The sequence below is a fragment of the Perognathus longimembris genome, chromosome 7 (genome assembly GCF_023159225.1).
Source record: "Perognathus longimembris pacificus isolate PPM17 chromosome 7, ASM2315922v1, whole genome shotgun sequence".
Lineage (NCBI taxonomy): Eukaryota > Metazoa > Chordata > Mammalia > Rodentia > Heteromyidae > Perognathus > Perognathus longimembris.
Window position 1 is genome coordinate 11,269,518 of NC_063167.1, and position 25,011 is coordinate 11,294,528.

At 47.2% G+C, this 25,011-nt stretch overlaps 1 protein-coding gene across 1 annotated transcript in view; it reads right to left on the reverse strand.

Annotated features, from left to right (window-relative positions):
- Ubr4 (ubiquitin protein ligase E3 component n-recognin 4) overlaps positions 1-25,011 on the reverse strand; it is a 121,789-nt gene that overhangs the window by 8,084 nt on the left and 88,694 nt on the right. Inside the window, 25 exon segments of the mRNA XM_048350361.1 lie at positions 36-230; positions 1,350-1,475; positions 1,845-1,987; positions 3,036-3,149; positions 4,180-4,398; positions 8,353-8,452; positions 8,807-8,980; positions 9,396-9,586; positions 10,260-10,379; positions 10,767-10,874; positions 11,712-11,839; positions 12,350-12,437; positions 14,443-14,523; positions 15,198-15,395; positions 16,221-16,342; positions 19,062-19,235; positions 19,511-19,592; positions 19,893-20,034; positions 20,475-20,584; positions 21,280-21,437; positions 21,569-21,698; positions 22,388-22,515; positions 22,684-22,768; positions 23,012-23,102; positions 24,538-24,881. Coding sequence (XP_048206318.1) covers positions 36-230; positions 1,350-1,475; positions 1,845-1,987; positions 3,036-3,149; positions 4,180-4,398; positions 8,353-8,452; positions 8,807-8,980; positions 9,396-9,586; positions 10,260-10,379; positions 10,767-10,874; positions 11,712-11,839; positions 12,350-12,437; positions 14,443-14,523; positions 15,198-15,395; positions 16,221-16,342; positions 19,062-19,235; positions 19,511-19,592; positions 19,893-20,034; positions 20,475-20,584; positions 21,280-21,437; positions 21,569-21,698; positions 22,388-22,515; positions 22,684-22,768; positions 23,012-23,102; positions 24,538-24,881 — 3,551 coding nt within the window.

Below are 25,011 nucleotides of genomic sequence, written 5' to 3' on the forward strand. Positions count from 1 at the left end.
GCCAAGGTGCCTGTCACAGAGTGTAGGATACTGACGTGTTCAGGACGTAAAGCACAGTGTGAATGATGTATGGGATCAGGTGAATGTTGCTCTCCCGGCCGCCCCCTCCAGTATCTGCGCTGAACGACTGCTCCATGGCGAAGCGTAGAAAGAGCAGTTTGATGTCGTGGATGTTGAGCTGGTACGTGGGCTCCCGCTGGCCGGTACATTCCTGGAGGTATGTGTTATGCCTACAAAGCAGAACAAACATTGAACCACAAGCGAGGCCCTAGTGAGAGGCCAGGCTGGAAGGTAGAACTCTGGCACCTTGGGCTGATACCCAGAAAGGTTGACAAATGGAGCAAGAAGGAAAGGAGACATAAGGATAAGGGCTGGGGCCATTAGAAGGCAAGATCACGTGACATCTTCCCTTCTGCTGTGGCTGAACTTCTGGGGCCCATTTTAGATGGACAGATGGCATATGACATTTCTTGGCCACAGAATGGGTTTTAGAGGGGAAAAAAAAAAACTTATTCATTTTATTTTCTTTTAGTTTGGTGGTTAATGAGGAAGGCCCTCTACTGCTTGAGCTATGATGCTCCCAGCCCAGGAATTTACATCCATTTTGCCTGACATGGCAATCTAGCCATAAGAAGAAGCACTTCAACCTTTACATGAGCTTTTTCTAAGTCAGTATTCATTCCCATCTGTCTGGTCCCTCTCTCTCATTAACTGGTTGACCTCAAGCAAACAATGCACCCTCCCTGTGCCCCCATTTCTTCATCTGGAGCATGTGTAGAGATGTACATGTAATATGCTGCTCACTGTTACTTTCACCATTATTGCTGTCAGGCGCCAGCCTTATAATAACTACCTTTCATCCCTGAGTTTTAAAATAGGACTTGGGGAGGGACCATCACTCCACAAGACCCTACAAAACACAAGGACTTCAGAGATAGCCAAACCATTTTGATCTGGATTTGCAGAAACCGTGTGACCTGAAAAGAAGCCCACTATCTTTCCTATACTGTTTTCGCATCAGAGCCATACAACATAGAAGTGAACCCTGGAAATCTCTCATCTTAATGATCAAGTCAGGATTTTTGAGTCTCAAATCATACAATTAAAAAAAAAAAAAAAGGAGGCAAGGATAACTATGAGAAATTTTACATGACACCCCAGAAGCCATGGGGTAGAGAGGAAGAAGAGTTGTCTAAAGCAATGGAGGTCCACTAAGCTTTATACAACCTCCAGGTCAGCAAGCACAAACATGGATGCCCAGTGACGGGGCAAGGAGATGAACAAGCAAGCTTGGAACTTATCTTTTCCCAGCTCCCAGGAATCTGACACAGGAAACAGGTAACACTTACCTTGCCAAGCAAGTGGCAAAAGCTGATTCAGGGACGTGGGGCCCCCAGACGGGAAGGAGCCCATTGCACTTAGTGTTGGCATTCTGCAGCGCGGCACTCTCCCACTCCTCCCGGCCTCGAGCCAACCTGGATGGGGAACAGAGCAGGAACAAGTGACTGCTATAATCCATCTGGTCACCAGCCTTGTGGGCAGGTGGTGGTGGTGGGGGAGTTGCCCTTGACCCTACAGAGAGAATGAGCGATCTGTGACTTCCATGTGGTAAATGCTGGTTTCACTTACTCAGGTAAGCAAGACTGTTTCCACCAGCTAGGGCCAAAGCCAAACACATTTTTCTTGTTACGGCACAAATCATTTGTAGGCTCAAATGGTTTAAGGTAGAACACCCAAATCTCCAGAGACCAGGACCGTAAGCAAAGTGGCCCCTTTTCTCAATCTCCCTGAGCTTTAACCAGTGAGGGAGAGGAGAGTCCCACTCTACATGGGCCAGAGCTTACCTGACAGCAGCCAAGTGACAGTCGTAGTGCACAATGTTGAAGTGGGACACAGTGCTATAGCCCTGCTGCTTCCGAGGCTTATTCTCCATCTCCTCCAAGGCCACCCGCTTAGTGAAGGTATAAATGCCCAGGACCTTGGTGGGCTGCAGAGACAACAGAAAGGAAGAGAAGTGAGGAGAAACTCTGCCTCAGGCTGTGGAAGGCGGAGACACAGACTGGGGAGAGTGGTATGTCTCCTCTTGTCTTGGTATCTAGGTCAGGAGAGTGGTTGGAGTGTGGTTTGTCCCTATCAAACTCACACTGAGCCTTAGGGTAGTGTTGAGAGGTGGTGGGACCCAGGAGGTAATTAGGTCACAGGGATTGTACCTTCACAGAGGGGTGACCACAGTTCTCTCACCTATGAGGGGCTTGTTAAAAGTATGCCTCGCACATGTGCCTCTCTTCTGCACATACCTGCTCTCCTTCAGCCAGTCTCAGGCATTTCAGCAACAGAAAATAGATCAAGACAGTGGGTGATGGTACCTCAGCTATGGATTAAACACCTGGCTTATGAACCAGTGAAAGGAAGGTGGGAGCAGCCAATGAGAGGAGGCTGCACAGATGGGAGTAGAGATCAAACCTAAGCCATCCTTCCTCTGAGTTTCATCTATCTGGAAAACAGAACACCGTGCCAGAGAACTGGTAAGTGTACCTGCCCTTGCACTGCCAGGTGCACTGGACAGGAAAAGACCCCTTCTAGGCCTGCCTCTCGATTCCTTTAGGTACCATGTGACTTGAGTACACCTAGAAAATGGAGGTTCTGATCTCCTGTCAGATGAACAGAGCAGCAGATGTATTCTGAAATGCTCTGGTCTAATTCTCAGCTGCCACATACACTTTGTTTTAATTACATATGGGACCTTCTGCAGTTTCAAGCCACAATTACTACATTTACACACAGCACTGCATGTGAGGCTCAGTGCAAGGAAAGAATCCAGTGGGTGGGGTCTGTTGATCATGATGCTCAGCAAGTTTGCCTTCCTATCTAGCAGGAGGGCAGCTGGCCCTTGGCTTGGTCTCCTAGGATGCGAGTCTTTACTCCAGCCTATCTCTGGTCAGAACAGACCGCAGGAGGAAACACCACCTGGTATAGGGCTGGCCTATGCCAAAAGAGCCTGAGACCTTACAGCAACTGCCTCCCAGCAGCCGTACCTGGAACTTGTAGCCTTCTCTGCAGATGCAGCACGTGAGGCCCGGCTCCTCGATCAGCTCCTCCATCTGCTTCAGGAGTGCTGTCTTGGTTACTACCTGGCCCTTTTCATTGGTCTGTAGGCGAACGCAGGCAGCATGTCAGAAGGGGATCCCCACATGTTCTCCCACCGCGGCTTGCAGACACTCAGGAACACACTAATGCCTGCCACATGAATAGTCAAGCCCGTCTGTTGTCGTCTAAGGAGAAGAAACCTGGACTTTTCTGTTAGTCTCCCTTTCTTTCCTACAGTAAAGCAGAAGAAACTGGCATGGTGCCATTTGCCACCCCAAATCCCCTTCTTTGTGCCAACAATCCCACATTTCAGATGCCAAAGGCGATTGTGTTCTGATCGTTGACTGTTCTCAGGTGAGTGTCAAACCGCTGACACTTGAGTTTGCTTGTCCAGACAAGACTCCTCCCACGAAAAAGCTTCCTCCAAGAGGGACAGTGAAAAAGGCAGAGTCCTCTGTGTCAAACAAACCCCACTGAAAATCCTGTCGATCATCCATTAGCCTTGTGCCCAACTACTTTACATCTCACCCTTCAATTTCTTCTGGAAATGGGGAAATGTCAGTATTAACTCAGAACCACTTGAGTGCTTAACATAAGGTATCACCTGCAGTGCCCAACACGTGCGCACACAATCACTATTATCTCCATTAGTCTTGATTTTTCTTTCTTTTTTTTTTTTTTTGGCCAGTCCTGGGCCTTGGACTCAGGGCCTGAGCACTGTCCCTGGCTTCTTCCCACTCAAGGCTAGCACTCTGCCACTTGAGCCACAGCGCCGCTTCTGGCCGTTTTCTGTATATGTGGTGCTGGGGAATCGAACCTAGGGCCTCGTGTATCCAAGGCAGGCACTCTTGCCACTAGGCTATATCCCCAGCCCCAGTCTTGATTTTCTGAACCTGCAAAGTCCTGAGTCCCATGTTTGTGGCAGAGCACCAGTCATCACGGCTCTGAGGGTGCCCAGCACGCCCAGTTCCTGCCTCATCTGTCTAGCCCTCACTTTCACCATCCTCAGCCCTACCTCCACCCCAAGTACAAAAGGCTTTGGTGCATGGCTATCTCCTCGTCCTCAATGGGGACTCAGGGAGGTGGCTTTACCGTCATGCCTAGGGTCCCCAGTGCCTTCTGCCTCATAGCCATGGCCATGCGCTTCTTCTCGGCTCGAGTCTCTCTGCGGGCGGCATCAATCTTCTTGTTCACATCAGGGTGTTCCCGCAGTGCCTCTAGTAGGTTTTCTGCCAAGGTCCCAATGCCCTCGTCACTGGACACCTGCTCCAGTTTGTGCAGGTTTGTGATGGAGTCAGTTCCAATCAGAACCTGAGCCAAGAAGAGACCAATGAGACACAAGTGCCCAGTTAAGGAGACAAGCTTTCCAAAAGGAAAAAGCTTAGAAAAGCAGCCAATTTGCACACTCTCAGGCCATCTGCTCAGCTGCAATCAGACCCTGTGCCTCAACACCTGAAGAGACACACAGGTGAGAAGGACTGATTCTGCCAGACTTCTGACTAGTGACTCTGTTCTTTAGCTTCAGTATCCTCATGTATAAAAACAGATACCAAGACTGCTGAAAAAATTAAAAATTGGGTAACATATAAAGATTCTAGCACAAGGAAAGCGAAAAGGAGCAACGGAAGATAGCAGAAGACAGTTTTCTCTTGGTATGAGAAGTGGCAGCACCTGTGTGCTTAGCAGGCAGAGCAGGCCTGTGGGTTCACAAGGGACTGCCCTAAGTTCTGCATCTGGAAGCCTTTGGATTACCAAGAATAGGAGCAGTTTTCCCAACCTAGGCATACGAGAGGTTCACCTCCATGTGGGTCATAATGAAGAAAAGTCTTTGAACAACTGACATCAACCCTGTGCTCGAGGCTGAAGACACTGAACTGCAGTCCCCAGGCACATCAGGAGGAGCAGGGGAGTCAGAATGCTGAGGCAAGGAGTAGTCTGGCCGAGCCCTCCAGGTGAGCTCACTGGGCAGTATTCTGGCATCACCACCATCCTCACCCCCCTGCCACAAGTGATGGGTGGCATTGCCACACACAGGACAATAAACTGCAAACAACAAAGCCAACTTGCAAGGTGAAAGTGCTCACCAACCAGCTCGTAAATCTATTCTCACCGCAGGAACGCTGCAGATTTGCACCTCAGCAAAATAACAAGTTACCTCACGCCTCCTCACTGGGCCCGTTTTGTAAATCCTGTTGCATTTTTCCACAGGCACCCAACCTTCACACCCTGGGTGTTTTCTGTGTGTGCACGTGCACGTGGCATACATAACATGTGTGCGCAACACTATTTGATCAGCCCTTACAAGGCTCACACTCCGTGAGGAAGCAATAACCACACGGTAGGGCACATGCAAACTCTCCTCCCAGTGCTCTCAATGGCCCTGTCCTCCAACTCCTCCAATGGCTCTGCCACCCACCCATTACCAGTCAATCCAGACACCAGGTGGAGTTGTAGATTCACCTGGCTTCTTCACTCTGTCTGGAGTCAATCTCCAGATCTCATCTATTCACCAACTAGTTCGAGCTACCACTTCATTCCCCTTGATCATGATAGAAGCCCACCAGCTGCTCCTCTCCTCCCTTTAATGTCTCCTCCACAGTAGAACCAGGGGCTGTGTACTCAAGGAAATAACAGTGCGCTCTGTGGAAACTGTGCTCTCTCTGGGCCCACCACCAGCTCTTGCCACATCATGCTTCCCATACAACTGCAGCCAACTCAACTGGAATGAAGAATGCCCTAAGCTCCCAGGGCCTTTGAGCCTTTGCAGATGCTACACATCTCACCTCTTACAAGGCGCCTTTCCCCGCACCTATATCACTGCTTGGCCATTACTGTGTCCTGACTATCTTCTACCAGATAACAATCTCCCGGGGGACACTGTCTTGTTCAATAAATGTGTTGAGAGAAAGTGAATGCCAGGTTATCTCACTACCTAAACCCTGCTGTAATGAAAGTCATTAAATGTGGCAACTGAGTAAGGCTGGCTATCAGGGGATTGGAGCTTTAAGCTTCCATTCCTTGAAGAATTTCCATATGGCAAAGACATGTTACAGGGCTGGGGATATAGCCTAGTGGCAAGAGTGCCTGCCTCGGATACATGAGGCCCTAGGTTCGATTCCCCAGCACCACATATACAGAAAACGGCCAGAAGCGGCGCTGTGGCTCAAGTGGCAGAGTGCTAGCCTTGAGCGGGAAGAAGCCAGGGACAGTGCTCAGGCCCTGAGTCCAAGGCCCAGGACTGGCAAAAAAAAAAAAAAAAAAAAAGACATGTTACAACTATATATATATATATATATATATATAACTTATGTGGAGGCTCTTGTTGGGAAAAAGTATTTCTATAAAAACATACTAATTGTGGCCCTCTCTATTGAGTTGAACAAAAGTTTAGAACAATGACATTAGTAAGACAAACAACAGAACTTTATTATAATCAACTACATTTTGTAGTTATCAGAACAGACTGCTAGGTGAGAAGATAGAACTACATTCAAAACAGATTATAAACTGAAAAGAACTCTCAAAACTCAACCTTTAAAGCACTCAACAATGTAGTTAGAAAATGGTCAAAAGACACAAACACACAGACATTCCACTGAAGAGATAGATGAAGTCCATGAATATTCATTAGCTATCAGAAGCCATAAGGGAAACACATGGCAATACTATAGTGAGACAGCACTGCACACCCACCAGTATAGCTGAAAATTAAAAATAGCCACCAAATGCTGGCAAAGAAGCAGAGAAATTAGGTCATTCACACATTGCTGATGGGAATGTAAAAGGGTACAGCCACTCTAGAAAACACTTTGGTAGTTTCTTATTAAAACTAAATATGCGGGGCTGGAAATATGGTTTAGCGGTAGTATGCTTGCCTTGCATGCACTAAGCCCTGGGTTCAATTCCTCAGTACCACATACACATAAAAAGCTGGAAGTGACACTGTGGCTCAAGAGGTAGAGTGTTAGCCCTGAGCAAAAGAAGCCAGGGGCAGTGCTAGGCCTTGAGTTCTAGGACTGGCAAAAAACAAAACAAAACAAAACTAAATATGCAACTATCCAACCAAGCAACTGCACTCCTGGACATCCATCCCAGAAAATGAAGACTCATATCCATACAAAAACCTGCAGCTGACATATAGCCGTTTTATAAGTAATGTCCTCAAACTGGAAACAAAATGCTATCTTTTAGTGGGTGGATGGTTAGACTGACAAACTGCTGCTACTGGACAGTGCTATAATAAAAAGGAACATGCTATTGACTGTGGGCCTCCAGAAAATTAGCCCATTAGGGTGAGTAAAAAGCTAGCCTCCCAAAGGTTACATGTTTTTTGTTTGTTTCTTTTTCTTTTTTGGTGCCAGTACTGCGGCTCGAACTCAGGCCTGGATACTGTCCCTGAGTTTTATTGCTCAAGGTTTTGTGCTCTCTACCACTTGGGCCAGACTTGTACTTTTGGCTTTTTGGTAGTTAATGGGAGATAAGAGCCTCACAAACTTTCCTGCCCAGGATGGCAGAGAATCTCGATCCTCGGATCTCAGCTGCCTAAGTAGCTAGGACTACAGGTGTGAACTATAGGTGCCCTGCATGATTCAATTTTTTGAAATTACAAAACTGTCAAAATGGAGGGGGAACCAGTGGTTAGAAGGGTGTGTGGTAGTGGCAGAGAAGCAGACACAACTGTAATCAAGAGACAAGCAGATCCCCAGGAGGAGCAAACTGTCTCTCACCTTGCCATGTAATAGGATTTGTGAAGGGTTAATAGATACCCCAGCCCAGGGGCTGGGGCCAGGAATGGGCTGCAGGGTGGAATGGCAGCCTTCCCTAGCACAAAGGTGCCAGCTGCCTGAGGCAGACCAGAAAACGATGATGTTATTACAAATGGCATGTAGTGGTTTACAAACATCCCAGTTCAATGGCTGCCTGACTGACTCTTGGGATAAAGAAGCCCCCTTTGACTGAGTGAAGCTGGTAGATCATGAGATCAAGGTCAACATGGGCTACATAGTGAGACCTTGTTTCAAAAACAAATAGACAAACAAAAAGACGAAATGAATGCAGAAATCACAATGATAACTTACACACAGAGAACTATATGACCCACAGGGATTCTCTTCTACTGTGAGCGTTTCATCTAATGTCAAGTCACATCTCAAGTTAAATTGAGGAGTTATATTCTCTCAGTTGGGGGACACACACACTGAATGGCTCCTTCCCACTACATGTCTTTTGAACAGAGTGAAGTCCACACACATGCTGAACACTCACCTGAGTGGCCGGGTGCTGGATGGCCAGGCCCCGAAGAAGCCTCAAGATAAATGGCAGGGCTGGGCGAGATAAGAACTTTTTCCAGATGTCAGCATCTAAACTGCAAAACAGAAGAAAGGCACACTTGCTAGCCAGGCAAGGAAAGTACCCCAGAAACCACTTGTTGATTTGGGATCATTCAATATGATACTCCAATAGTGTGGGAAAGAATCACTAAGAACCACCGAGCCCAGCTAAGAAGCCAGACAGAAACCAGTACTCAACACAAACTAAAAGACTGCATCCTTTCCCAGCATCTCAAGGTCCCTGAGTGGTTACTGGAAAGGACAGAAGGGGAAGGGACTGTAAGGAGGACAAAGGGCACATGTGAACCTCTGTACCAAGATGAGGAGGAGGCAAAAGTTGGGAGGGGAACAAAGTCCTGCGTGGGCTGGGTGGGGGTGGAGGATCTTACTTCTTAGCACTGGGGATGTGCTTTTTCATGTAGTCTAGGGCATTCTGGGTGATGCCCTTCTGGAGGATGAGGTCCTTCAGCTGATGCCCGTTGCTGTTGTTCTTAATGCCAGCTGCGATCTTGCAGAAGCAGTCCAGGAAGACTTTGTCATCACCACTGTACTCTTCATCATACCTGGGGGGGAGAGAGCACACGGTATGAAGTTGTGCGGACAGAACAAACTGTGGTCAAAACAAACTTCAACTACCTGCAGGATCTTGTCTCAACTCCTTTATTATGACACACTGGACCTGGTTCCTGCCACTCTCTCTCTCTGACCTGCTGTGCTCAAACTTGTCCTGTTCTTTGGCATTTGCAATATTTGCACAGAGGTCTTCTACCTTTTCATGCCCCTTTCCCATCACCAACCACTTCACTTCTGTTGCCTAGCCAGCTACTGCTTTAACACAATAGAATTCAATTATTGCCTCCTCACTAGATGGGGCCCCTTACATGCCAGATCACAGACACGAAAATTTAGGGGGATCTTTGTAAGCCTCACAGGATTGTAAGGACTCTTACTTAGCTGTAGGAAATTCTAGCCACATACTTATCGAAGTTGCAGTATGGCTTGAACCGCTCCACCAGGATCTGCATCTTCTCCACCTCTCCAAAGGAGAGGTATGGGATGATGCGCAGCAGGCCCTGAAGCACGCTAGGGTTAGAGCGGACGAAGGTGCTGTTGATCTGGTCCAAGAGCATCACGAGTTGGTCCTTGTCCCCCGTGAGGAGGAGGTTGCCCTGCAACAGGGGAAGGTAGCAGAAGGACTGAGGCTGCAGCCAATAGCTGATCCCTGAAGGTCAGCCACTCCCATCAGACCCAGAAGAACCATTTCTTAGCCCTTTCTTGGCAATAGAAATAGAAATGAATTTCTCTTAGTAAAACAGTTTTCAGGTTTCTATGATGCTCTCTTAATAGTCAAAATATGCCAGTACCATCTCCTGCCACCCTTAGAGAATGGAGCCTGCTGAACACAAAGCGTGCCTAATCACCAGCACCAGTAAGCTGGGAAGAAGGTGCAGGCGCAGACAGTGGAGAGGAATGGAACTAGGAAGAGCTGGGCCTGAGTTCTGAGCCTGACCCCTTCGTAGACAACTAGATGACACCAAACAATTCACTTCCCTCTCATGGTATTCAGTTTCAACTGTGAGATGAAGACTAAACAAAGGCCCCTCCATCAGCTAGAGCACTGGAGTCCATGACTGAAAGAACATCTTCAGCAGCTTTGCTTCCTCTGAGTCCAGAGCTCCACCACAGTGCACTGACATCACCATTAGGTGAGCCCAGCCATTCCTATGGCTTGGGTGGATGGGGTCATTCCAATCCTAGGGTGAGCTCAACTAGTTCTAGACAAGCCTACTGCAGGCTCCCAGTGGCTGCAGGTGGAGAGGATGGGGTCTGGGGTCTTCTTACCTTGTCCTCACTCAGGGGCTCTGCATTGGACTCATCTAGAATGATCTCCATGATGCTGAGCACTTGCTCAGCCACAGCTGCACCCCCGCTGTCCTTGCTCTCCTGCTCTGCTACCAGAGCCTGGGGGAGAAGGAGACACAGTCACTGTGGAGATACAACCACAGCCACTCACTCAACCATCCTCTGCTCCTCTCCATGGCTGTGAGGCCCAGACCACATGTGTGCACACATGTGCATGTGTTCTGAGAGACAAGCATGTGGGGCTTTGCAGACATTGTTCTTGGCCACCCTCAGGAGAGGGGCACTGGCTCTCCACTGGTGTGGAGTCGATTGTTGGAGGGGATGCCTTCTTCTCACTTCTGACATACCCTCAGGAAGGGGACAAGAAAGCTCTAGGGTTCCCTGGCTGCAGCATGGGCTGAGTCAGAAGGAAGGGGGGTGGGGGGTGCGGCAGGGCCCAGGATCACCACGGGTCCCTTCACATCACCTGCAGCCCACAGCCATTACCAAGTTTAGTGTTCCCAGCATGACGTTCAAAGTGTTCATTTCCAGCTTGACCAACTGCTGCCGGTTGACTTTCACCTTCACACAGTAACTGAACAACTTCAGCAGCACCTGACAAGAGAAGCCAGCCCAGACCCATGAGACCACCCTCAAGTCTAAGATGTGGAGCCAGCAGCAGAGTCTAAGAGAGTCCTGTACAATCAGCAGGGCTTCCTCCTCATTCAGGCAGGGAGAAATGGGAGAAGGGAGAAATGGCCCTCAGGTGCCATGGCAAGGCGGCTGAGCTCTCACAGCAGGTTGGCATTTTGAATGGCAACACTCTCTACAAGTTGCTCTGTCACTTCTGAACTAGGAAGTGATACCAGCTGCTAATGGAACAGGTGATACGATGCTGTCCTGGGGAAATTCCAGCACTACCTCTGATGCTAAACTAATGGAAGACAGAATGAATGCATATGATAATCCACTTGCTGGAGGCTCTTAACCAAATGGGTCCTGAAAATGGACACCCTACCCATCCTTATATGCCCAGTGGAGAGGGTAAAAACAGTAATGAAATATGGTGGTTCCTCTAGAATCCTCTAATTGTGACCAATGAGATAGTTGAGTAAACCCCTAAAGAGAACCCTACAAAATCTGAGTTACATTACAAAACTCATTTTTAATGCAATAATAAAATCATGATGGACACAAGTGAATTTGGGGGAGGGGAGGGAAGACACTCAGACATCAGTTTCTTAGATAACTAAAAGGTACTGCAAAAAGTGGCCACCATCCCAATGAATGGGGAGGGCTGAGGAGCCTAAGGTACCAAGGGTTTGGCAAACTGCCAATGCCTTCAGTGGTCTACACTGGCACTGGCACTTCCCTGTATGGATAAGTGGCTTCAAGGCTTTGTGACACACGAGTCTCTCTCTGTGCAGAGGGGCTGGTCCCTAAGGAACTCACTGTTAGAAGGTGGCGCCCCTGTTTGAAGTCTTTGATCCCCGCCAATCTGTTAAGCATGCACTCCAGACCCCCACACTGGGCCATCACACCAGCCATCTTGTAAACTTCTTCTTCATCTTCTTCTTCATCTAGAGGAGGGAATGCAAAAGGAAGAGAGGGGAGGGTGAACGTCTCCAGAATGAAACCCTCCCGGCCCATCCTCTAGGCTGAGACTTTATGGCCCTTCTCCACATGGCCTACAAAGACATAATCAATAAAAAGCTCAATTAAAAAAAAAAAAGCACAATATCAGATGCTAAACCACATGACCTCACTCCTAAGAAGAACTCTTCTTATAGTCAATTAACATTTGCTCAAACAAAGTATAAGGAACTACTATTATCAATGCAAAACAAAACAAGCTAAAAATAAATCTGAACTCAGTTTTGTTATTAATTTTCTCTCCTAAAACCTTGTTTTCATCCTCAAGAGATTCTAATCAGTCCACTGAAGCATGTATTTTACCATTTCTGATGCCCAGCATAAGAGAGCATTTACTGACAATACACAGGTCCTGGGACAAGACTGATCCTTTTATATGCGGTGCAACAGTCCCAAATCCCAGCCCCAGTGTGCAGCACTCTGAGGAAAGACCCTACCTGTGGTAGAGTCCAGAGATTCGATGAACTCCTCAGTGGCGTCACCCAGCAGCCCCCGCATTCGATAAACAATCCTCATGGGCTCTCCCTGGGCAGAGGAAGTTGGAGATACTTACAAACAGGCCCAGAAAATATAAAGAGCTCAACACTTGGACTTGCTCAATGTCTCAGCCACATGAAAAATATCTGGTTTTCTCTAAGGTGAGAACCCCAATGTTGCTCAGACTTGAACACACTGCCTTTCCTTAGGAGAAAGGAGGCTACCTGGGCTAGGTATCATATGAAATACCTCACAGACACCACCCTATAGGATGTCATTAAGATTCTAGGTAAGCCAGGAATCCATGGCACAGGCCCCTCAGGAGGCCAAGACATGGAAGATAGGGATTCAGTGCCAGCCCAGGCAGAAAGTCTGTAAGACTCCATATCCAATTAACCAGCAAAAGGCCAGCCTCAAGTGGTGGAGTGCCAGCTTCAAGTAAGAAAGCTGAGCAAGAGCACAGGGCCCTGAGTTCAAGCCCTGGTATCAGCATAAAATCAAAACAATAACAACGAAAGCACACTAGAGGTAATAACTCCAATACCTACTTATTGAGTATTTGACTCCTCTAATCAACTCCTTTATATTATCTTTTGAGGTTCAACAGTTCATTTGCAGTTATTATCTAGGTAGAAGTCTAGACCTAATATTAGCTCAATAGTAGCCCAATACTAGTTCATAAGAAACTCTAACCACTGGGGACTACTATTCAGAGGTTCAATTCAAGCTGAGTTCATTTACATCAAAGAGCTGTGAATGAGGTGGGCACAGTGGCTTATGCCTAGAGCCCTACTAGGGAGGTAGAGATCTAGAGGTTCGTGCTTTGAGGCCAGCCCAGGTAAAGAGTTAGAAAAATCTGTCTCAACCAATAAGCTGGGCATGGCAGCACATACCTGTGATCCCAGCTACAAGAGAGGTTGTATGTAGAAGGATTTGATTTGAAACCAGACCAGGCAAAAAACAAGTGAGACCCTACCCAACAAAATAACTAAAATCAGAAAAGGACTGGGAGTGTGGCTCAAATGTTAGAGCACCAGTCTAGCAAATACAAGGCCATGAATTTCTCTACAACCCCTATAGCCTGACTGACATAATTGTTCCTTTGTCAACAGCAAAACCTTTTAACTCATGGCAGACTAACAAAAATGTGTGGCCAAGTAAAGCCAAAAATGTAAAAAATGCGTTGCCAGTTGATTTTCTTAAACCTCCCCAAAATATCTGGGGCTAAGCATAAAAACTTACACCTTACAAGTACACAAATTTGCTAAAATTAAGTTACATATTTGATTCATTGACTAAAGAACCCCCAACAGGGAAAAAAGGAAGGGAAGGAATCCGAATAGAGAGAAATGAAGACAGAGCACTGTAGTTCCATCCTCAACATCTGCCTGCTGTGTCTCAACTCTCCAAGTAGCAAAACTATTGGGGAAATAGTCTGATATGGGAGTGCTCCCATAAAAGCTGAGAATAACTCCCAGTTGTGATGTGCCTACATAAAAGCTGAGAACACACATAACCCAGACTATGCTGCATGCAGACAGAAAATGCTCAAGCTCTGATTTTTTTTTTTTTTTTTTGTTCACACCTTCCTTCCTTTTCTTTTTGAGCCAGTACTGGGGCTTGAATTCAGGGCCTATGTGAACTTTTTTGCTCAAGGCTGGCACTATACCACTTAAGCCACAGCTCAGCTCCACTTCCAGCTTTTGGTGGTAATTTGGAGATCAGAGTCTCACAGACAGCTTTTCTGCCCAGGCTGGCTTCAAACGCGATCCTTAGAACTCAACCTCCTGAGTACCTAAGATTAGCTACAGGTGTGGCTCTCTACGACTACAGGCATGAGCCACTAGTGCCTGGCTTGCTCATGCCTTCTTGAAGCTCTTTGCCGCCACTGGTCTTATACTTCAAAAGGCAAAGGAAATGATAGGCTTCCCATACATTCACAAAGAGAGGAAGTAAGGCTACTAGTGCTACCACAGGGCTAAGTGATGATTTAACAACCTGTGCAAACCAGAAAAAGAAATCCACACTTCTCAGCAAGGAAAGAAGCACATACCTCATTCGTGGTACACCAGACCTTCTTGTAAACCTCAGCCACAGGAAGGTCCAAACTAATAATTTTATTGTTCACTAGAAGCTGAAGAGAAAAATAGATGAGCTTGTTATTCCACATAATTGCAAGTTTCAAGATCAAAGGACAGTTTATGGCAGTGTTCGCCTTTCCTCACTTTCACCTGTCCTGGGTCTCTGTACTTGCTTTTGCTCTAGAAAATGAATATTCATGCCGTACACCCAGTAACAATCTTAGGGTCCAGCACACTTTACCTAGTTGTGGACTCCAGCTCAGAAACTGTGAAGGACCTTCATTCCTGAGCCCATTTCAGGCCATCACCACAAAAGGCACATGTGCCTCTCCCTGGATATATGATAATCCAGACCCTCTCACTGAGTATATGATAATCCAGACCCCATTGCTATGTATCTGATAATCCACACCTTCAAAGCTGTCAGTCACAAGGTGCTATATACAGGACCTTAAATCTGTACAGAGACCAGAACACCAGGATTGTGGGAGCTCTACTAACTTGGAATCTCTTGGAAATCTGTCAAAGAAACAATAATAAAAACCTACAACTGCCACTAACCACCTGTATATTCCATGCCAGGCAGTGGGCAGAGCTCTCCACACCTCTTTAACACCAGGGGCGGCAAGAAGGTGGGAGGCCAAAGCCAGCTACCTGCTTGAGAAGCAGCTGGATTCGATCTCTGTCCATGCTCCTATTCACTATCAGATTGTCCCAGGCTTCTTACCTCCATCCCACTGTCATCTTCCAGGAGAGCCACCAGGTCACAGTCCTGGCAAATCTTGTTCTTTATATCTCTCATAAGTGGCCCAATGCCAGGCTCGTTGCTGCTATATGGGTTCCCAGGCATCCTGCCCTGTAAGAAGTCTTCTTGTTGGGGGTCCTTCTCCAGGGTCACAAAGAACTCCGTGACTTCATTCTCCTCCTAAAGGACAGAAAAGGAAATGCTTCCGTATTTCTTGCCACCAACGGTGGGAGAGGCAGGTTTCTGCCATGCTACCTTGTTCTGTGGAGACTCTGAGGGAAACATCATTGCCTAACACAGTATAGATCTAAAGAATGGGAAGCTCGGGGGTCACTCAAAATAGCTAGAAACAATCCGAGTAGCGTGAAATACCAACACTCCTCAGAAATGCAAGAATAGACTAAGAGACAAGGCCTAAAAAGCAAGCAGACAAGGAGTGAGACATGCTCAACATCCTCAACAGGCTGACTGATCGGAGCCAAATGACTCTCTAACCCTAAGCTGAGAAGAGGGTTTCTCTACATGGCACAACTCTCAGGAACTCAATGACCTCTCGTGGGTAAATGAGGCCACTGGTGCTTCCTTCCTCCCTCCACAGCAAGAGGGGTCTCTGGACCGTACTGAACTTCCACACAGCTCAGGTGAGAGAAAATGAAACACAGGATGAATGCATACATAAAACCAGCGGGGGAAGGAAGGAAGAGAGCAATAATGTCTTTATACACAAATTCAAATAGCTTACACCACAGCATGCCAGACTGATTAACAATGAGATTTTGAAAATGAAAGCTAAAACTAATTAAAATAGTAGTAATAACAAGATTGACCTTGACCTTCAATACTGGAAGTAAGACCAAGGAAGATCACTGGATTTCCCATCATTAGGAATGGAAAACTTATGAGGCTGCTTCTGTCTTATGCCAGTAGATCTTCCTACAATGTTGCCCGAATCCCCAAGCGTTTTCATGCTGACCCTGAGGCCACGGGGACCATGGCATTGCTTACAGGATAAATGATGCTGCACAGCCTCTCAAAGATGAAGACTGGTGTTCGGTAGTCATCCAGATTGTAGCGCTTGGCTGTCTCAATGCACACAGCCATGAAGGCCTTGGTTTCCGATTCTGTACCTGCCAGAAATCAAAGTGGCCATGTTAATGAGAAGAGCTCTGCCCACGCAGAGCACTGTTACTGACAGATTTTTCCTTCTTATTAATTCTGACTTTTTCTTCTCTTCTGAGATAGGGTCTTGCTAATAGCCAAGGTGGCCTCAAATTTTTCCATCTTCAGCTGGGATTATAGGTACACCACGTGCCTCTCCACCTGAGCCCTAACCTGTCTTTAGTGCTCTCTATGTAAATTCAACTGTAAACATGATGCTGACTGATTTTATACTCAGACTACATTCACTGACAGATCCTTCCAACCCAAGTCAACACTGCATCCGCTGTGCTCCTATCCTGCTGTCTCTGAGGATAGACCTCCTCAAGAAGGACCATGCCAGGCTGGGAATGTGGTAGTGGTAGAGTGCTTGCCTACCATGCATGAAGCCCTGGGTTCACTTCTCAGCACCACATATACAGGAAAATAAAAGCTGGGAGAGGCACTGTGGCTCAAGAGGTAGAGTGCTAGCTTTGAGCAAAAAGAAGCCAGGGACAGTGCTCATGCCCTGAGTTCAAGCCCCAGGACTGGCAATAAATAAATAAGTAAACAAATAAATAAATGGCTGTGTCATATTCAGTTTAGCAACCCCTTGCCAAAACAGACTCCCCTCCAAATATCAAGCCACAATTCTGACTATATTCTATTCAAATGGAAGGACATTATTGTTTATCCTGCTTTTGGACAGACTAAGTATACACCGCCCTCTATAGGACCAAGAGACAACTTAAGTCTCATAATAAATAGCCAGGCACTGGTGACCTCGCCTATAATATTCTTAGCTTCTCAGAAGGCTGAGATAGGAGGATCATAGTTTGAAGCCAGGCCAAGACAGGAAAGTCTGTGAGAGTCTTATTTCCAATAAATTATTCAGAAAAGACCAGAAATGGTACTGTAGCTCAAGTGGTAGAGCACTAGCCTTGAGAAAAAGCAGCTCAGGAACAGTGTCTAGACTCTGAGTTCAAGCCCCAGAACTGGTGCATGTGCATGCATTCACACACACACACACACACACACACACACATTGTACTGACAAAATCACAGACTAGTTGGGTATAAAATGAAAGTGATATCTGAAGATAAGATTCCTGGACCTATCTCCTTATTTCTCACCACTTAAGAACAACTTAGAATGTGAAATATCCGGTATAACAATTCTTAGCAAAATGGTAGTTTAAAAAAAAAAAAGAAGATTAGAGAAATCAGAAACCCAGACAAAAAAGTAAATCCCTAAAGCAGCTTTTTCTTTGAGCTTTGGTGTTTCCACTACCTACCAGGATGTGTGCTAGATAAAAAGCTGTGAATCTTCTGAGACAGTGAATCTAACAGGAGCCACCTTCCACCACACATGTACGCACACACAAAAGAGCTACACTCTTGGTATAAGGGTCAACTAGAAATATCTTTCCTTTCCTCTGCCAAGCTGCTTTCAGAAAAACAAACTGTCTTTCTTAAAATATGGCACTGAGTAGGAAACAAATCTCTAAGAACTTATAAGTCATCCCCTCACAGGGCTATGTGGACCCAACCTTATACTACCTGAAGTCTGAAACACCTGAAGCTCAGAACTTCCTTGAAGGCAGCTCTTGACAGCAGAGCCCTGGGACAACAGATTGCTGCTTCACAGAAGCAATTATGAATTCTGTCTAGAGAAACTCATTGTTGAGTTGTAGGGTTTAACAATATGAGGTCACAGTCAATATCATAAAATACAAAAAAGATCAATGGCACCTTACAAGAAAGAACCTGAATTAAAAACAGTAGAATCAAACTTTAGAATGATTAAGCACAAGTACGCTTACAAATTATAAAAAGGATGGCAAATGTGAATGAGCAAGAGATTATAAAATCTGGAACCATAGGCCAGGTACAGTGGCTCAAGCCTATAATCCCATGCATTGATGCAGAGATCAAAAGTAGTAGTTGAAGGTCAGTCTGAGCATAAAAGCTCACAATACTCCATCTAAGCAATGGCTGGACCCAGTGGCACATGCCTGTCATTCTAAACTACAAGACAAGCACAGTGACATTGGACCTGTCATCCCAACAGCAATAGGAGAATTACGGTCTAGGATAACTGCAACTAAAGGTACTGGTAGAGTAACTCAAGTAGTAAAATGCCTGCTTAGCAAGCACCAGACCCTTAGTTCAAACCCCCAGACCACCAATAAAAAATACAAATAAGCAAATTTTAAATCTGGGAATACAAGAACTCTGACAGATTTAAAGTGAGTACACACAGTGCATAAGATTAATGAACCAAAGAAATTATCCAAACTGCAACACAAGCACACCATGAGATGAATGTGAAAGGGAGATGGGATTCCATAAGACAAGGTGGACAGAGCAGAGGGAATTAGGGACAAGGCCTCAAAACTTCCCAGACTGAGAACCCATGAGAAATGCTCCCTTCACCCCACCCTGCGAGCTCAACAGAAAAACCCCAAATTGAGTATAGCTCTAGGATTTAGAATTCCAAGAAGCAGTGCTTGAGAGGTACGTTTCTCTCCTTACATGTGGGGAGATCTGTGCCACCCCTCCTCCAGCTCCATAGCACTTGAGGTACGTTTCTCTCCTTACATGTGGGGAGATCTGTGCCACCCCTGCTCCCTTGAGGACACAGACTTGTGCCCCTTGCCAGCCCATAAGGGCCAAGGGGTGCCAGCACTAGTGGCTGAGCAGGGCTACCTGTGGTCATGTCTTCCAGCATCTCCAGCAGCATGTCCTGGGTTTCATCGATCAGCTTGGTCCTCTGCACCACCAGCTTCCGCAAGCACAGGTACCCATTCAGCACGGTGCCCACCAAGCGACTTTTAAAGTGCCTTTTGATGGATTCCACCTCCACAAAGGAAGACAGAAGACCTGTGGGAACAGGAAAAAGTTGCTCTAAGAGCTCCTCAAAAGACTACAAGCAAGGAAGGCTAATGTCATCACAGGCTATCCGCAACTCAAAAAAGCAGAGCCAATCTGTCTTTGTACATGGCACAGAGGAGGTAGGTGTTCAAGAGAAAAATGCACAGCATGAATCTGCACTGGTCCACACAATGAGGAAGGGTCAGCCTAGCATCCTGGAACTAAGGTCAGTCCTTAATGCACACCCTGGCTGTCTACAGGGGAAGGGCCAGTTGGTTCTTTACCTGTGAGACTCTTGAGGGCATAGCCCTGCTGCAGGTCAGTGCTCAGGGTGGCCTCCTCCAGGGCAAGCAGGCGGGCTATTTCCTAAGCAGGATGATAGGCACAGTGTGACGGTGCTGCTACTAATCCCAGTCACCTCCATCCCAGGAACATGCAGCACCAACCAAAGGCACTCAGCAGTCACATCCGCTCAGTCCAGCCCTTGCAGAATAGCTTTCCAACAAACCTGACAGCTGCAGGTCTTTTGAGGCCTGTTTAAAACCCCCAAACAGCCTAAATGGCTGTGCAGACTGCTATGGCCATAGGATAGTTACATTACAGTCAAAGAACTTGGCAAAGTCTAGACTATGACAGTGAAAGGAGTTAGGGGAGTGGGCAGAATACCTTGGTGATGAGGTTGCCCACGTAGGGCAGGACACCCCGAGCTGCCAGGTAGACCTTCCAGTGGGCTGAGGCGATAAGCTTCTGGTAGAGAGCCAGGTACTCAGCAGCACACTCCCCCGCGATGCTCAGCTCGTCCAGATAACTGCCATCAAGAGACAAGAGCCCGAAGTGAGGGCTAGTGGCTCTAAGATCCCCAATGGTTCCCTCCTCCAGATCTTCTGCTGTGCCTCTCCTCCTTTCAGAAATGGAGGGAGGGCATCTGAGAAACTCCGAGCTTCTCACAGGGGAAGAATGCAGAGCGCCATTCCTATCTTAGCACTATTGCCCCCAAGAAGTACCTAAGACAATGTGTGCAAGCTCTTAGGTGCTCACTCCTGAGTACCAGAGAACAAAGGGTCAGCCAATGAACACTTGTGTGGCTGCTTTACCTCCCCTAGACCACATCCGGGTAGTGCTATATTTGGGAGGGAGACGAGCACACACCACACAGGTACACCTCCCAATCCTGATCTGCAGCTGCCCACTGCAAAGAGGAAAAGGCTACTGATGAAGTGAATGACCTCATCTCACCCCAAACCATACCTGGTGAGGAGGTCGAGGACCTGCTGCTTGCGGCTGGGGATGGTGGCGAGAGCCTCCACGATGGTACAAGCAGCTTGCCGTGCAGCCTGCGTTGCAGGAGTGAAGAGCACCTGCAGGATACAGGAGAGGAGAGTCCTGGCTCAGAGGACATCCTGTCTTACCAAGCTCCCAGCAGGGGAGTCAGCTGCCATACACCCGGGAACCTCCCAAGGGAAAGGGCTAACGCTCCAGATCACCAGCTAACAGCATCTAGCTGCTGTAGTCTTGGAAAGAGGCTGCTAAGGAGCCTCCCTTCTTCATGGAGACTTCCCTACAAAGTAAGGTGCTCTTCTCCTAAAAAAACCTCAAGTTAACTCAAGGAGAAAACATCAAAGCTTTGATCTTAGCAAGGTCTTTAAGAATTCTTTTCTCATGGTTATCTGTAAGCACAATGTTTTCATTTATTATATACCAAGCATCTCTCCATTTTATCAGCTGACACATGACTCTAATCCTTTAAACTTTAGCTAGGAAAAAGAGGAAAGAAAGGATAGCAGACATAACATAGAAGATGAAAGGAGGAGAGGGGAGCTCAGAGGCTGAGATTGAGTTCCTTGGGCATGGGTAGAAGGGGGTACAAGAAGCTTGATAAGAAAGACAGAGGGAAGTAGTGCTTTAACCAGTTCACCATGCTGCTGGCTGCACCAAGAACCCTTCCCTATTGCTTTGGAAGGACCCAGCAATAGCAAAGGGAAAAAGAAAGCAGAGCAGACAAGTGATGAGGCCCCGACACAGGGAGTGAGCGACCCAGGACATGGCCACTTACTTGTCGCAACCAGTTGTTATGCCCCAGTTTGAGATCCAGCGGGGTGGTTCTCTTCCCTCGCCGGCTCAGGAACTGCTTCCACCTCCATACATACTTCTCAGTCAAATAGAGATGGTGAAGCTCTGACTTGCTGGGGGACTTCCCATTGCCTTCTATCCCTGAAAGGTCAAGGTCAAAGGTTACAGGGGGACGTAAGTACAAGACTGTGATGGTTATTGGGGTGGGGGAGAAGCTGGGAAGACAGAGGCAAGAGGGAGTAACTCATCACATCTTGAGGAGATCAACACACCTCTGATAGGAAGACACTTCTTCCAGGCTTCATAGGATGCCTTGGGATCTCTCTTGAGCCACAGCTGAGCCTGGGCATGGATCTCATTGCAATATGGCTTCACAGTGGTCAGGGCCTCGACAGGGACATCCTGGAGGAAGTGGAGCAAAGTGAGGGAGCTCACTAGCACCCTGAGCCCCAAGTTCCAGCTCTGGAATGACCCTGGCAACCCTGGGGGACTTGCAAAGCCAAGATGATCTGGAACAGCAACATGCCATCTTTTATGTCCACGTGTGTGTTCCTATTAAACGTCTGGATCCAGTTTAATAGCAGCATCTTTCTCTTAGGCTTAAGCTCACTAGTTTTTTTCAGTGGAGAAAGTGTGGCAGGCTTCCCACAGACAAAGCCACAAGCCACACACTAAGTCCTATTCCTGTAGTTTCCAAGCCCTACAAGCAAGTCAATCTGTAGCTTATGGATATTTCAGAATAAAAGTTTTTATCCATTCATCTAATCATGACTTATTGAGCAGCTACTATATATATACATTGCTCTGTTGTACATTAGGTGATAGAAATAAAATTTAACGAAGCATATGAGTGGGAAAGAACCCAGTGATTTCTTGAGGAAAGAGGTAGTCTTTCACTGGCTTTTGCTTTCAAAGGACTGAACTTTTGTAATTTTGTGTTTATTTTATTCTAAACCTCTTTCTCAAAAAATCTCAAACCTTCTCTATGTATGATGAACAAAACCAAAGGCAGCCTGGCCAATGCATTCATGGTATGGCTCTGACCTTTAGGAAGCAAGTCACAATGTTCATTGTCCCCCCTGGCCTGATACCTTGTTCTTCTTGCTGGTCGGGGCAGGTGGCTTAATAAGCTTCTGCAAGATCCGCAGGCACATGAGGGTGATGTTTTCAACAACCACAGGAGTCTTAATGTTCACAGCCATGAGGAAAAGGCTGAGCGCTAGGGACCATCAGAAAAGGCAAGGTCACGATCACCAGACATATATATACCACATGTCCAGCAAGGCTGCACAGGTATCCTCTCCTCCCCTCCACCTCTCTCCCAGCTGGTGACTCCTTCCAGTCTCTGAAAAGCTCTGACCCAGATCCAGATGTTCCCCGAGCTCACCACAGCGTAAGCGGAGCTCCCAGCAGCTGTCCTCCTTGGAGATGGAATCTGTCAGCAGCAGCATCTCATACTGCAGACTACTTGCCTAGAGGCCAATGGGAAGGCACATGGGTCAAGGATCAGGAGTCAGCCCAAGGACGACTATAGCGTCCAAACTGATTTCAGGACTTATTATGAAATGTCTGGTCACAGTTGGCGCCATCAGGGACAGGGAGACGTGGAGTGCCCCCATTCCATAGATCACCCTGGGATATGATCTCTGTACATGTGCTGCTCTGGGCCTCCGGGGGGGGGGGGGGGGGCGTTGGAGGACTGTGGGCCTACTCACCAAGTCAGGGTTGGCCCGATGGCCTTTCAGAGCTGTAGAGACTTTGCCAATGATCAGGTCGTTCATCTGCTGGGTGGCTTCTGGATTATCTCTGAGGAGGCAAAGGAATGGAGTCCTGTCATTCAAACATGCCATTCTAGAGCGACCTTGATCTTCCTCCTTCCCAAGAGCAAGACTAGAGCATCACAAAGCTCTGGTCTGAGATGAAAGGAGTATGCTGTTGCTTCCTTTCCTGCAAATAGTTGCTGATGAAGGTAGAACAGCACACACCTGGGGGCCACACCCAGGTGGCAGGATCCCAGGAGATGCTAGTGTCACAGTCCTCAAAAGCTGAGTCCACTCTTACCATGGGCCATACTTTCCCTATTTTTTCCAACTGCCTCCAAGTTACTTCCCACATGGTACTTCCTATGACCCTGTGTGAAAATGTCTCTTCTTTAAAACAAAATAAAGCTACACTGTGTCTTGTTACTCTTTGCTTCCCAACATACTTTAAATAAAATCCGAAGTCCTTGGATGGCCTACAAGACCCTAGTGATCTTCTCTTCACAATCGCTGGCTGCCCCTTTCTCCCCCTGCAGTCCACTCCTGCCTCTCCCCAGCTGCAGGCCTCTCTGTCGCTCTCAGCATCCCCAGCACACTCAAGAGTCTCAGTCTCTACGTGCTGCTTCCTCTGCATGCAGTCAACTGGCTGAGGGCTTGCTCCCGTCACTCATACATGCTTTTGTTCAAGTATCACTCCTCAGAGAAATTCTCCACTACCTTATCCAAAACAGCAAACCCCCTTCTTTATTTTTGCAACTCTCCCTATGTAGAATATCAGACACTGAAGGGCAAGGGCTTTGCTTCATTTATCACTGTACTCCCAGAGTCTTGACTAGCACCTGGCATTCAACAGACATTTGGTAAATGAGAAACTAAATTAATCCCACATAAAGCTCTGGGTGCCATATCTCTTACCTACTAAGTACCATGTGAGTTATTATTTACAAACTATTTCCCCCACACTCATCAAATGCCTTTAGCGTACTTACTTTCCTCATCTGTTTTCAGATAAGGAAGGTGATAGACAAGTAATGTGTAGGCTCAAGAGAAATTCAATAGTTTTTCCAAAGAGCATGCTACAAAATGTCAGCTCTTGAGCCTGGTTCTTTTTAAGCTAGAGTCGGAGCTCTTATTCTGTTAGACCCTCCTTACCCTCCTAGGCTCCACTGCCTGCTTTTGGCAAGTTTTCTTGAGTCCAAGTGTCCCTTCACTCTCTTGTCTCCCTTCACCAAGTTCAGAACGTTTCCACGGGACTCATCCCTGGAACCAACAGAGTATGTGCCAAACAAGCATTTGCAGGGAAGCCTAGCTGGCTCACTGACACCCCCAGTCTTGCTAAGATTCCTCTGATAAGCTATCTCCAGCAGGCAACAGAAGCACCATTCTCTGCCACACCTGTAGTCCTTCCAGCATCATTTCTAGTCCTCCCAGCAACCCCAGGGAGGCATTCCTAGGCCCATAACCATGGAGGAAGTGCTGACCGAGTTAGGAGACACATGAGCTGGCGGACCTCCTCTCGCATGGCAGCAGCCCCTCGGCGAAGGTTATAATCAAAGAGTTCCCGGATAAGACCCTGGGAGACGAGGATATGTCGCAGAGCTGGATTGGTGGCCAGGGCCCTAAGGAGTGTGATACAATGCTCTGTGACAGCAGAAGCGCAGCCATAGCACTTGGTGGAAGACGTGTGGCCACAGCCCAGGACGGATAAGGCGCGGTACTGGCTGGCAGTGAATGTGGGCTGCACAGAGGTCCGCGATGATTTGGTGGCTGCTTCCCTTTGCTGCAGGTCATATTCCAACAATTCCTTGCGTGAAGCAAAGACTTTCTAAAAATGAAAGGACAAAAATGAAATCAGCAATTAAAAGAAGGACAAAAAAGGAAGCTAATTAGAAAGTTAGCTTCACTTGGAAAGCAACTTGATACGCATTAATTCAGAGTTGTCAATAACCTCACAG